At 43.7% G+C, this 14,912-nt stretch overlaps 1 protein-coding gene across 1 annotated transcript in view; it reads right to left on the reverse strand.

Annotated features, from left to right (window-relative positions):
- nvl (nuclear VCP-like) overlaps positions 1-14,912 on the reverse strand; it is a 24,703-nt gene that overhangs the window by 2,461 nt on the left and 7,330 nt on the right. Inside the window, 16 exon segments of the mRNA XM_015381361.1 lie at positions 969-1,066; positions 1,374-1,450; positions 2,324-2,400; positions 5,607-5,713; positions 7,774-7,873; positions 8,106-8,225; positions 8,574-8,636; positions 9,326-9,430; positions 9,524-9,745; positions 9,823-10,075; positions 10,215-10,359; positions 11,366-11,483; positions 11,561-11,884; positions 11,958-12,034; positions 13,223-13,325; positions 14,079-14,264. Coding sequence (XP_015236847.1) covers positions 969-1,066; positions 1,374-1,450; positions 2,324-2,400; positions 5,607-5,713; positions 7,774-7,873; positions 8,106-8,225; positions 8,574-8,636; positions 9,326-9,430; positions 9,524-9,745; positions 9,823-10,075; positions 10,215-10,359; positions 11,366-11,483; positions 11,561-11,884; positions 11,958-12,034; positions 13,223-13,325; positions 14,079-14,264 — 2,175 coding nt within the window.

Here is a 14,912-nt window from a genome sequence, read left to right on the forward strand (position 1 = left end):
TTAAATCAAGAATAGAATTTAAAATCCTCCTTCTCACATACAGTATAAAGCCTAAAATGGCCAAGCTCCATCTTATATCAGAGATCTGATTGTTCCTTATGTTCCTAACAGAGCACTTCGCTCTCAATCTGCAGGTTTACTAGTGGTTCCTAGAATTTCTAAAATTAGAATGGGAGGCAGACACCCTGTCTACTTTTAAAGGTAGGCTTAAAACTTCCTTTTTTGATAAAACTTATAGTTAGAGTGACTCAGGTTATCCTGAGCTATCTCTATAGTTATTCTGCTATAGGCTTAGACTACTGGAGGACCCTATTTGATCATTCTATCTCTATTCTCCCACTCTGCAGAATCTGTTAGTTCAATCTCTAACGTTCTGCTCTCTCTGCTTTTTCTCATAGTAGCTTCATATGGTCTGTTCCTGTTTGGCTGTGACTCCATCCTGGAGAGAAATATCAGCTGTGATGCTGCCATCAACACCTTTGTTTATAGATGTTGGAGCTTGGCCTGTTTTTCAGTGTAGTCCTGTTTCTCTGACTGCGACATACTGGATGTGCTCTCTTTTATCCTCTGACACACAGCTCGTTTGCTGTGTTTCCTGTGAAGCTTTACAGTTGCTATTTGTTTCTATGCTTATTTTTCTATGTCTGAATTGGTGCTATAGAAATAAACTGAATTTACATTTTTAATGGGAAGGGTGGGGAAAGTCACAGCAGCTCTATGATGCTTTATTTGTCATCATCCAGTTGGAGGAGCCTGAGAGGAAACCTACGCAGAAACGGGCACAACAAGCAGTCTCCACACAGAGAGGCTGAATCCAGGACAGGAACCTGGAAGCTTGTTGCTGTGAGGCCATCGAGTTAACCACTGCACCACAGTACCGCCAGGTCTGAGAGCCTCACAGAGAAAGCTTCCCGCTGGGCTCTAAAAACAGCAGCTTATCTCCAAAGGATTTGATAAAACACTTTCACCTTTTTGGACACGGATGGCTGAATGGTCTTGAAGGCATCCTCAAAGTTCTGTTTGGTGACCTTGATATCGGCTGTGGAGCCAGAGGGGTGGGTCTGACCTGCAGGCAGAGGAAAACAGCAGCAAAGGTAAAGTCCTTATCCTAACAACAAGCAGCTTTAAATATGGTTTAAACACAAAGTTCAAAAACTAAACAGTTTCCTGTTTAAACATCCTGTGTGTAGGATGGGAAAAAAACTTCAACCATCTGATGATATCAGAGAATCTGTCAGCAGCCGACCACATGAGGAAGTCACATTAAAAAACAATAAAACAGTTCCTTCTAAAAAGGTTAGCCTCTAACATGCTCTAAGACGACAGGAATAAAATGATCAGGAGGTTTAATGATCAGAGGGGGAGCAAGTTACCAGAAAGCTGGGACTTCATGAAGACCTTCAAGGCGTTTACAGACGCTTCCCTCACCAACGCCGTCAGGTCAGCTCCTCTGGAAGGAGAAACAAGGAGGGAGGGATATTAGCCAATGAGAATTTGAAACTCTTACAGAAAATAAAAACTGCAGGACACAATCTTTGGTTTTCAAACTAAAATATCTTAATGTTCAACACACTGCAGGACGAAGCTGTAATACTTTATTATTATACTGTAGGAAAAACGTATGAGTTTAATCCCAATCGTTAAGTTTACAACATCTAATAAAATCATTTATGTGCATTCTATAAAGCAATGCTCTACTTAACGAGTCTGTGCAGCATCTAGAGCCAGAACAGATAGAGAGTGTTTATATAATAAAAACATAATGAGATCTACGTCTAAAGAAACGAAAAACACAGCAGTAAACGCTGTGGGGCGGTTTCTATGCTGACTGAGGCAGAGAGGTGATTCTCAGAGAGAGATCTGCGAAGTTTATACTAGTTTTTCTTATACGTTTCTATAAACGCAATGTGCGACTCCAAACTGACTCTTTCCCTGTGAGATTAACAGATTTTGTTTTTTCCCCCAAAGCGGATGTGTTTTACTTTGTAACGCATCTCTCTTCCTGTCAGACCAATGAAATTGCTGCTGAATTTAAAATAGACCTGGGCTTTATCTCAGTCAGAGCTACGCTGCCATCTTGCATAAAATTGTCCAACACAATTTTCTGTCAGATCGGATGCAAAATCTGATTGGGTGCGTTCTGGCCTTAACTCACCTATATGCTTCTAATGAAGGCCAACAACTAAGCTAGCATCATACATTGAAAACATGGGGGATGGGCTCATTCAACCAAAGCCTGAATTTGCAGTAAACATAGTGTTCTGATCCGCTTCTAAAATGAAAGACTGGTTAGAAGTTGTTGGTGTTTTCAGCAGGGACTTACGAAAAGGAACTACAGCGTTCATCAAAGGCGATGTCCTCAAGGCGGACGTCCTGCTCCAGCTGAGGTCTGGTCCCACCCTGTAACACAGGTGGAGCATTAGACTGAGACACAGTGGGTGCAAAAAATAAAACCCCTAGGGAACCAAAGTCTGCCTGGAGAATCTGACCTAGACCTGGATGTTAGGAACCATCCAAGGATCTTATCTAGTTGAGAGTTTAAGCTACTTTACTGAAACCCAGTGTCTCTGGTAAATCCTCCCAGGTCGGACCTCAAACGGTTTCAGCACCACCTGGGTTTGAGTCATGAGCTCAAAGTTCTGTCACACTCAACTGGTTTACCTTCCTGTTTTCCTCTCATAATGACCAGAACCTCTTTAAGCCTCTTTCCCACTGAAATTATCGGGGTTAACACATGTTTTTCAAACATGGTCGACCCGCCGACAATCAGCTTCCTTCCAACTGGCTAATAAAGCTGGTCTAACCCCTTGCTGGCAGCTGCATGGCCTCCTTTCCCCTGCTGCTGCGTGTCTGGTGAAATCATCACGTAGGTTAGCGTTGATGATGTCAGCAGTGCAACAGAAATCAGGGAAGTAAACAATGGAGAGCAGTATGGAAGGAAGCCAGGACATAGTCAGTGTGCTTTATTGTTTCTCTCTATTATCTGACTGAATCCCTCTGGCAGATAACAGAAATAATAATCCCGCTGGTCCATGTTAATCCAATTATAACAGAGTTGTTTCTGCTTGGTAGATCAGAAGCGAGTGGCACGGTGTATTGACGTCCGTACCTTGCGTTCAATGGTATCATGAAATTTAGTGGGTCAACCCGGCTCTGGTGTTCCCACAGCATGGCGATCAGAGCGATCAGATTTTATCGCGGGTCGCTTGCTGAGTCGTTTGATCCGGGTAGACACGCATCAGTGAGCTGTTCCCACTGCCACTAAAAGCCCATTGTTCCAAAGTTTAAACAGGTTTTTCAGCCAGTGGGAAAGGGGTATTAGTCCTTTTCAGCCACACAGGAGCTGGAACTTAAAACGCTGCTTTCAACGAACAAGGAGCCAGTTCCCAGCTCTGTCAGTGCGTCAGATTTATTCAAACGGAGACGAAAGTCCACCGAAAATAAAAGCAGAGGAAGACTACGACCATGAGACAAGCAAAGCAGCCAATATGGACAAAGTTCTAGTAGCAAGGATGCTTCTTTTTGCCGTACAAGCATTTATGATTTTACCAGGTTAAAGTTGTGACATTAGCAACTATTCAGCAAAGTTATTGCAAACACTTGTAGAGTAGCGCTCCTCACGCTGTAGTTAAATCCACCGCCTCATGTACTTGCGCTCGGTATGCTCTCGTTTGGCCCGACAGAAAGGCGATGCTACTGTAGCACCAGTTTCTGGTTCCAGGATCTGGGTGGCTCTATCTTTCCCATGGAGTCCCTCAGGGCTCTGTTCTTTCACCTGTGCTGTTTGCATTTATATTCTCAGCAGTGTGGCATCAATAAAAACGTATGCTTCAATGTCATTGTCAGTAAATGTCAGACTTGTTCCCTGTTTTCAACTTTTAAATCCATGCAACAGATGTTTCATCTGTAGGAAAACAAGGTTAGAAGTCAGGAATACACGGTACAACTTTACAACAGGGACGAATCCCAAAGTTATGAGTTTTAGATTAATGCTCTATTGATGCAAAATTGTAATTTAGTAACTTGGAACATGTGGTGTCAGATGAATGTGCGAGTGACGACAAGCAACGAATACATATCTTACATTTATTCACACTGACTCACACTCACAACCCAGACACCTAAACCTATGTCTTTGTTGGCAGTTATCCTTTCTTATACCCATCTCCAATCCCTTAGTCATCTGCATAAAAGGAGATTTATTTACTGATTTTTAAAAATATTTTTATTATTGAGTGTGTATGCAGGCTGTGTGTGAGTCCTTAGCTGGTCTTTAATGTTTATAATGGCAGGTACTACTATGCACTACACACTTTGGAGTCCATAATAAATTTCCCTTAAGGGATAATAGTCTATTCTATTCTATTCTATTCTAGCCACATGTATAAGCTGATAGGAAAGACTGTAACAGCTCCCTGAGACCTCATATCGGGACGACAGTGGCGTCGGATGTAGGAGTTTGCCCTAAAATCGAAGGATTGACGGTTCTGGCTCCGACTTTCAGTGTCGTTGTGTCCTTGGGCAAGACACTTCACCTGCATTGTCTACTGATGGTGGGTCAGAGGGCCCGGTGGCGCCAGAGTATGGCAGCTCCGCTTCTGTCAGTGGGCCTCAGTGAGCCCCAGGGCAGCTGTGGCTACAATGCAGCTTGCCACCATCAGTGTGTGAGTGAATGTAGTGTAAAGCGCTTTGGTTAAGTCTGCTGACTTGAAAAAAGGTGCAACATAAGTACAGGCCATTTAATATCTTGGTGACAGCTCAGAAGTTCCTAAATCTTAAAACGTATATTCTAGTGTTTGGACTCAAGGACCTGCTGAACCACCTGGACCCACTGTTTGCTGAAGAATGGCAGCTCCTTGGTGTCAGTATCCATGCAGATATTATACTCCACAAACACATCAATGCTGTTGGTAAAGCCTACTCTGGCTGGGCTCAATACTCCACCAATCATGGAGCGAGAGGCGGGGCCATAATCCAACTGTGTTTTTCTGTAACCATAGCAGTGATTGCAGCTCCAACAGAGCAGTATTTTATTGATGCCCTTTATTACTCCCGAAAAGTTGAAATCTGCTAAAATTTCAACAATGGGCAGTTTTTGATCTCATCCATAATCATCTGATTGCTTCAAACCAGATGTGTCAAACGTACACACATACTGTAGTCTAAAAACACTCTGGTAAAAGTTGAAGCATCAACTTGACCTCTTTACTCAAGTAAAAGTGAAAAAGTATGTCTTACTTGACACCTCTGATTCTAACCTTTTTGACTCTGTTAGTCCTGCATTTCAAATGGGGCTCTTCTTCTCCTCTCCAGGCTGATATGCCGTCAACACCGTGTAAATTAGTCTGGCTGGCCAGGCTTGGTAAAAACAACTTTAATAAACTCTCTTTTATCCAAAGCAAAACTGCTTTTATCTTTTAAGAATTTGGATGACGCTTTTATTTCACCCTCCCCAGGCTACTGCCATACATCGTAAATTAAAACTAATTTATCGCCTTCAATTTTGGACTTGCTTCCTGTTCATGTTAGGATCCATATAACGATTTATTGTTTATCATTAAAGCTTTAAATAGAGTGGCTCCAGAAAATACGGCAGATCTAGTTACCTTAGTAACAGTCATCAGGATGGCATGGCGGTCTGCGGCACACGGCAGCCCAACATATAGGGTTTTATCCAGGCGCCCAGGCCTCAGGACGGCAGGATCAATGATGTCTGGAAAAAAAATAAACAAACTTAGATAAGTGAAGAGTCACGACATCATGATAAGCCGGGGGATCAGACGATAACATGTGAGTTGATAAGATTGTACAACATGTTAGGATTATAATCATTGGTGATGTGTGAGTTTATTACCCAATATTACCTGCCTGTTGTGAGTCAAAACTAATGTTCTCCCAAGAAGTTTATCTAATAAGGCCTGTTCCTCTGTCAGGATATACAGTTATCATCTTCATTATGGCAATTACAGTATTTGAAAATGGAATGAGAGCGGCTTCCTTCAGCTAAGAACAAAGTGTAATATTTTGATAAGGCTGGAGCCTTGGATGTCTAACCATCTGCTAAAATGTGACGATGCAATTATGCAATGATGTGGCAGAGGAGTTGTATAAAATATTATTCAGGGCCACTTCATGAGATGTTAACCCCGGTCGGTAAGTGCTGGTTTCTGTAACTCTAAGCAACTTCTCTGATCCAAGTAAGATTATAATTTCTGTCAGAATCTGTTGTCCTGTCTCCTGGTTATTTAATACATAAACATTATGAGGTGTTATTTAAAGAGTTTGTCCTGAGTGATCTCTTTTCAGGAAAATAACCAGAGAGAGAAAGCTTCAAGGTGGGAAAACAGAGCTTTCACTAACAAACATCAGGGATGGTTTGGGTCAAACAAACAGAGGGAAATTAAGCTTCCAGAGTAGCAACCGGTGGGAGAACCTCTCTAGACTGATGCTCCCAGTCCCACTGCCGCCTACCTGTCTATTGGTGCATCTAAACTCTCTGCATGTGAAGAAATTAAATCAAGCATGTTTTTTTGGAACACCAGTAGTTGTGTTTCCATTGACAACCAAATTGCACAAATAAAATACATTAATTTCCTAAACTGAGATGCATCCCTTTTTTGGTCAAATCAAAAGTGCGTTATTTGGAAAATCTGCAAAGGAAACGTTTTCACATAACAAGAGTCCGACGATCAACAACCAGATGATACTAGTGGCCAAACACACGGAGAAGGCTGCAGGAAGTAGCAGGAGGATGGTGGCATGCCATGTTGTTTTGGCTTTCTATTTTGATGGAAACACTGCAATGGCACGTTTTTTCGTGAGCTCATAAAAACCCTGTCTGCAAACAGGATTTGTGCATTCCCAAACACATGGAAACCCATCTAGTTCCCCTCCCACTTAAACCTGAAATGGGTTTCTTAATCAGGATTTGACTCTTAAATATTACAAAGAGCGGTGTAATTTTGCCAATCAGCTTAAAGGTTCTATTCATCGTCCTTCCTTTCTCCAATCAGATTAATGGAGCTAAGCTTAGATGAACCACAAACTTTAAACCAGAGTTCTACACGCAACCAATCTGGTTCTGAATATTCGATTTAAACTTTAGTAAACATCTGCTAGGGAAACAACTGAGAAAGTATGTGGAGTAATGTGATACGCAGTGTGTGTGTCGGGGTATGAAGTTTGTAGGGAGTCCAAGGGTTCTACTGTAGGGTTCTGCAGCAGCTTCCCAAGTTCTACTATCCTTGTTTATCTGGAGATGACATGTATTTACTATTTTAGATGCAGTCGAAAAGAGTGGTCAAAGAACAAGTTAACCTTCATCAGTGCAGACTGAACGCCTGCATGGTTTAACATGAGATCGTGTTACGCCATTCAGGCAATTTTGGAGCAGCTTTTTCAGTTGCTGCTCCAACATGGTGGCATGAGCTCCTTGTCCGCATTAGACAATCCTCTTCACTGTCTATTTTTAAAACTCGTCTTAAAACCTAATTTTATTCTTTGGCTTTTAACACAGCATTAGATTGTTGATGTTTTATTGTTCTTTTTTTAAATGGTTTTATTTGATTTTGTTTTATTATACTTGTTTTATTCCTTTAAACCTCTATCTTGTTTTTATCCAATTTTAACTTTACCTGATATGCACAGCACTTTCTGGCAGCTGTGGCTGTTTTAAAATGCTTTATAAATAAAGTTAAGTTAGGACTGGAGATAGCGAGCTGGTTCTGCAGCAGTGAGGTGCACGTGAAATATTGACAAAAACGGATGGTGTACCCGGCCTGTTGGTTGCAGCCATGATGAAGACCTGTTTTCGCGTCTCCAAGCCGTCCATCTCTGTCAGCAGCTGATTGACGACCCGCACACTGGCTCCTGACTGAAGACAAGCAGAAAACAAGTTAGAGATGTACGCTCAGATACCGGCTGGTCAAGCTGTGGGGATGATAATGTGTCTAACCTGACAGACAGGACAGAGGTTATCTCGTTCAGTCAAAAACATTTCAAACAGTTCAGTGTTTTTAGAGATTTGAAAGAAACCAGATAAAGCATCTACCGCCCTGCTGCCTGATAAGAGGGCGGAGGCAGCAGAACCGACGCGTGTTCCTCACCTCGTGGCCTGAACGGCGAGGACACAGGGCGTCAATCTCATCGAAGAAGATGACACAAGGAGCAGAGTTGCGTCCTCTCTGGAAGACCTGGCGGACGGCTCGCTCGCTCTCCCCCACATACTGCACACAGCAAAGATCCAGCTGTTAGCAACCACGTCAGAGACATGGTTGCTGACAGAGACATACAATGCTATTTAGAAAACAAATTCTTTTAGCATTTTTAAAAACCTCTGCTCAGAGCAATCCTATAAACCTCTATTCTACTAAAATAGAGGAACTGATCTTTCATCGTGATTCAGCTGCTCTAGACACTGCTGAACCTTTTGATGCTCATTGATGCGTGTCAGCCATTGACTTTGTTAAGCAGCTGCTTCTACTGCTTAATCGTGTGCAGTGTGAAGCATTAGTTCTGGGAAAAACGGAGAGAGAAGAACAGGGCAGGAACTCTAAGGTTCTTCACACACTGACCATGTTTAGCAGCTCTGGACCTTTGACGGAGATGAAGTTGAGGCCTGACTCATTTGCCACTGCCTGCAGGAGAGAGAAGAGGAGAACAAAGTGAGACCTTAAAGTCGTAGGGAAGCGGCTGTTCCAACCGTTGCATTTCCGAATTTCCCGAGTGGAGCACGACTTTACACGAGTGAATAAAGTGAATGTGAATGGTCGTTTATCAAGAGGGCGGGATTGTTGTGGCGTAAGGTTTGCAAGCATTTTGATTGTGGCTGGTTTCTCTGAAGCATCTTGCTAACCAGTTAGCAACTTAGTGCTAGCAGTTTCCCAATGGGAAATTCCATTGGGACCAAGAAGCACTAAATTGGTGACTTAGAAACAACACTGTCAAGGAACGCTATGGACAGAGGAAACATGCAAGAGGAGGAGAGTTTAGTGTCGGAGGTCGTGGATGAGTCTCCTCCGTCATCCATTTTTTATTTTAGAGGAGAAAAGCGGGGACGAAGATGTTGTGGAAGAGGACGCCAGGGCGGCAGAAGCTTGGTTTGGTGTAGAAGGCTTCCAGCCGTACATGTTTGAGCCCTTGCCTCGCAACGCTGCCAGTTCTGTTAGCTCTACGCCTGCTGAAGACACAGACGTCCATCCCCGTAAACACTGGGACGGAACTCAATGGGAAAGGAAATGATTCTTATTTTTTATTTAAAACGATGCATATACTCTGTGTGACTAAGGAAGTCCCTGCATGTTGCTTAGCTCCATCTCATGCTCACCTTAGCCAGCAGGGTCTTCCCACAGCCTGGAGGCCCGGCCAGCAGAACCCCAGATGGTGCGCTGAGCCCCAGGGCTCTGAACTGCTCCGGAGACCGGACAGGAGCCTGCAGGACACACAGCCGCCATGGGGACAGAAGATGTGTCAGACCCAGAGAGAACAGGTGGAGCAGATGGAATCTGGGAAAGGTGGCGTTTACCAGTATTGCCATGGTGAGCTCCTCCCTGATGTCCTGCAGAGCTCCTACGTTCTCCCAGGTCACGTCTGGTACTGTGGCAAAGCCCTCCCTCTTGGCTGAAGGCTGAACCCGGCCCAGAGCGTCCTGAAAGTCGGACATGAGGATGCAGAGTCCAGCCAGCTCCTGCTCCGACAGCGTGTCCGTGTTCTTCAATATGCCAAGGAGCTGCTGAAGTTCTCCCTCCTAAAATAAAGAACATCATCCCTCAGAGCAACCAGAGTCTGACCTAAAACATGCGGGCTGAACGGAGCCAAACGGACCTGCTCAGTTCTAACAACCTCATCAGTCACAGCCTCCATCTGCTCCGGACTTCCTGACGGTTGTTCAGGGCAGTCCGGCGGAGTCTGGGCCAATGGCCTGGTTTCCAGCAGAACCCGGTTCACGGCAGCCATAGCAGCTTCCCGGCACAGAGCCATGAGGTCCGCTCCCACGTAGCCTGGAGTGAGCCGGGCCAGCTGCTGGTAGTTGAAATCCGCGGGCAGTGTCAGCTTCCGACATAAGGTCCTCAAGATCCTGGCAAAGGAAACCCAGACGCTTTAATCATCCGCACGGTTAAACCAACCGGCAGCCAGATTCATTAACCAATAAGCTGAATAAAACTGAACCAAAGCAGCAGGTTGGCTGCCAGTCGCTCTGTCTTTCAGATTCTTACCTGAGCCGAGCGCCCTCATCGGGAATCCCCAGACAGATTTCTCTGTCAAACCGGCCGGCTCTGCGGAGGGCCGGATCCAGGGAGTCCGGCCTGTTGGTGGCGCCGATCACCAGTACCTGAGCAGTCACTGTGAGACTGTTCAAATCTAAAGAAACCCAGATGAAGAGACGTCACTGAGTTGCTACGGTGATATTCATCAAACTCTTAGAACTAGAACACAAACAATTGACTTAAAATTAATGTCAATTAGCTGTAAGATTAAAACCGGTTCCATCTGGATAACTGTTAATGTCCATCAAAAGGGAATTTCTTTCTGTGCTGGTGCCTATCTCCAGCTGTCTACAGGCGAGAGGCGGGGTCGACCCTGGACAGGTTGCCAGTCCATCACAGGGCAACACAGAGACAAACAACCATTCATGCACCCACTCACACCTAAAGAGAATTTAGAGAAGCCCTAACAGTCATGTTTTTGACTGTGGGAGGAAGCTGGAGTACCCAGAGAGAACCCACGCATGCTCAGGGAGAACATGCAAACTCCTTGCATAAAGATGCTGGGCCCGGAATCGAACCCAAAACCTTATAGCTGCAAGGCAGCAGTGCTACCCACTGCTGCCTTGCAACCTTTGCCTATCTGATTATTAATCAGAAAAATAATCAACAGATTAATAAATTTGCAAAATAATCCGTTAGTTGCAGCCTAAGATTAAACAAAGAGCTAAATCTGTTAGTGTCCACTTCATTAATGAAAGTGAAAAATAGTCTGACAGTATATCAGAGCGACATACCCAGTCTATTAATGATTGTTCTACATCTCTGTTCATTAAAAATTATAAATGTTTTACATATTTTATTCTTCTTTTTATTCCGTAACCTAAAAAGGTTCCTGTTTTGTTTTATCTTATAAATACGTTTAATAATGTGTAAGAAAATCTTTTTGGTTATTCAGTCAGGATTTAATATAGCTAGAACAATAAATTGTTATAATAATCCTTTTTTTTTAATATATTCAGCATTATGGAAACATTTTTTATCCCTTTATATTCTGGAAACATCTTCTTGATATAAGAGAAAACTGTTTTTTCAGAAAATGGCTGCTTATCACTGCATGAGGCTCCTCTCTAGAAGCACGTTCTAAAGACGCCTTCTCCTACCGTCCATGCAGGTCAGCAGCTGGGCCACGATCCTCCTCTCCATGTCTTTGGAAGCCACCTCTCTCTTAGGCGTGATGGCATCTATCTCATCGATGAACACAATGCATGGACTGGAGGTCTGCAGAGGAAGGGTCAGGGGTCACCGGTTTGACTCTCACCATTTCAGATCATGAACAGAAGAAGAAGCAGCGCTACCATAGCCAGCTCAAACAGCTCTCTGAGCTTCTGCTCCGACTCTCCTGACACCCCAGATACCAGCTCTGGAGCAGACACCTTCAGCATGGGGATCTGCAGCTCCTGAAACACAAACCCACAGCCTCTCATTCTCTGCTAAATGAACCCAGCTCCCAGACGGACACATCGCTTTTCTGCAGCCTGGCTCACCCCAGCCACAGCCTGGGCCAGCAGGGTCTTCCCACAGCCAGGAGGTCCGTGCAGCAGGAAGCCCCTGGGAGGAACCATCCCGAGGTGCTGGTAGACCTCTGGGTGGCGCATATGAACCAGCAGCTTGCACACCTCCTGCAGTAAAACATCAGACACAGAATTAAAGACCATGCCCTGCAGAAGGTCAGCAGAAGGTGAAGGCACTGACCGTTAGGATCTCCTCATTACCCCCGACATCCTCAAACCTCAGGTGGGGATACTGCAGCTCTGGGGACTTGGACTTTGCTTAAAAAAAAAAGAAATATAATCTTTAGATGCAACAAAACAAGTCTGATGTTTTGACCAAATATGCTCTGAACTATCAGCCTGGTGGGGAATGGGGGTGCTTTAGAAGTTAGGAGGCGAGAGAACATGCTGAACACCATCTAGGAGATGACCGTGAAGCTTTCAGCTACAGTAACCATAGAAACAAGGACCTCTAACTGGGCCCTCCAGGGACCCTTCAGCTTGGTGGTCCCTCAGTGCTGCCACCTGGTGTTCTTGGTTATGGGAGCAATACCGTTGCAAAATTATTTGCAAATATGTGTGGAGAGTTGTGTGTCTGTATCTAAATGTGTGTGTGCAGTGGGATTTGAAAATAAGTGAGGAGATTTGTCTCTCTGTACGAGTATCTGCAAATATGTAAAATAACTTGTGTGTAATATATTTGCAAATGTGTAAAAAGAATCCATAAATCTGTATTTAGTGATTAACAGTCCGAGCCTGCTTAGAAGTTTATCTGTTGCCTCTCTTTACACTCGTGATTTTTGCTACACTTCTGCCGTGTGAGATCGGCAAATACGTAGAGAGGATTCGTATGTGTAATATCCTGACTTGCTACCCTGAGCGCAGCCTCGCAGGCTTATTGCGGCAGTTTATCATAAAATCAGCTTTTCTGACCATCCGTAATTACTTCTAAGATATCAAAGAAAAAGTTTTGACTTGGAAAAAATTTATTTTGAACATCGTAAATGATACTTTAAGATATCTGATATTATATTATGACTAGTGAAAATAAAAATTCAAGATATCAATCAATCACATTTTGGAGAGTCAAAATGCCTTTAGAAATATCTTAAATGGCATCGCCTGATTCATCATTGAAAGTTTCACACATCTGGAATTATAATCAAGATATCTCATTGTTGAGTATGACTAGCCAAATCTAGATGCAGACAACACAACTGACGCATTTGCAATAATTCTGCAACAATATTGCTCCCATACTCTGTGACTAGTTTGAAAAAGTCTTGTGAAAAATACTGTGTTACAGGGTCAGCATAAAAACACAAAATACAGACCTAGATCCTTCTGCCTACAGACAACTTTGCATTAAACATATTAATAAAACCAGAACACGCCAACTGGCCCCCTCCTCCACAGGTTCAGGCTGCCTGTGGATCGGGTCCACACTGCTCAGTGAGGTATGCTCACCTTTCTTATTCTTGATCACTCCCTGGGAGTCTGCAGAATGGGCCGAGTTCTTTGACCTCTTCTTTGACCTCTTCGTCTCAGGCTCCAGTTGGGATGCACCTCTCTGTGTAGAAATTGAGACAGCAGAAGGTGAAGGAGTTTAACTGCTGCTCTCTGATCCCCAAGGTGTTCCAAACAGGTTCCTCCATACCAGCAGCTGCCGCTGCCAAAGGCCAAATCAACACTGATTGAGGATCTATTATTAATGAGCTTTATTTGTTCCAAAATGCAGGAATTGTTCAAAGTCAGGATTTTAGAGCCAATAAAAGAAAAAAACATCTGATGTCTCCTCGTCTGAACTTGACCTACCAAACACCCCGGGAGCTTTCAGTTCATTAGATCTTTGTTCTACCTGATCCATGGTGGTTTGTGGCGCTGCCAAAGGGTTAAAAAAACATACCAACTCCTAAGGATACCCGTCAGAGTAGCATCAGATTAAATCTGATTCCCATCTAGTTATTGTCAGGCTCACTGTGAGGGATCGCTGTAGACTCAATCTAATATCTACTGTCTCTAGCTGTTTTTTCAGAGAATCAATGACTGGATGCAATCAGCTGGTTTTACTTAGATAGAAAACTGAACCTTTAATCGTTCTGGAAGATCTGATTGAACTGGATCTAGAAAGTGATATCAGAAGACTGGAGCTAAAGAAATAAACTGAATGGAAATGAAAATACCATCAAGTTAGCATTACCACCTAATTACCATCAGGTTAGCATCGGGTTACCGCTGGGTTACCATCATGTTATTACTTGGTTTCCATCAGGTTACCATCAGGGTACAACCAGGCTACATGCTGCCCTCAGTTACTACGTACATTTGCTTCTGTGTCCACTGACTCGTCTTTCGAAAGGTCGATGAAGACGGGTCGTGTCGTGGGGCCTCTGCCTTTGTCAATGAACCAGCCTCCAGGGGAAACTACGGTGCCTTCATTTTGAGCTGGGTTGGTTCTGCCTGCTGCAGTAGGGCCCTTACGGTACAGGGCTGTAACTGAACTGTTGGGCTGTGGATAGAAACACAAAACATTAAATCTTCACTAAAATAGGACAAGATTTCTCCAGAAAAAAATTAAAAAAGGATGGTTGATTCTGATTCAGTCTGCGTTTGGTTATGGACTGATCCCCTTATATATTTCAGGATAGGACCAGATCTGTTTGTCTCACAAAGAGCCACAGGACATAGGTAAACTGAAAGTTAGCAGGTTGCACCACAAACAACCTTCAGTGTGGATGGTGCTGCTGAGGGAAGAAGACGCTGTCAGAGAGAGAGTCAGGAGATGCCAGGAGGGCTTATTCTGCTTCATCTTACAGGGATTTAAAAAAGTCAAACCTTATCAGTGCCTAACACTGACATTCTATAAAAATTACTCATAGAGATGATGCTAGCTGCTAATTGCTAAGATGCTAACCACAGTTTAAATTCTACTGCGCTCAAATCGGGTTGGATATGAAATATAGAATCCCTGGTTTCTGCTTTCTCACACGTGGTCCAACATCTCTCCTCCTCCAAATATGGATTAATGATCGGCAATGACTAGAAGGCGGGGCCTAAATCAGAGTTGTTTTAATGACTTCCTGGATCCGTTCAATATCAGTAGATTAAAGATTCAACGTGCAGAAATAGTGAAGGCCAGAGCCTCCGTGGTGAGAAA

This window comes from Cyprinodon variegatus, unplaced genomic scaffold, assembly GCF_000732505.1.
Source record: "Cyprinodon variegatus isolate N-32 unplaced genomic scaffold, C_variegatus-1.0 Scaffold232, whole genome shotgun sequence".
Taxonomy (NCBI): Eukaryota; Metazoa; Chordata; class Actinopteri; order Cyprinodontiformes; family Cyprinodontidae; genus Cyprinodon; species Cyprinodon variegatus.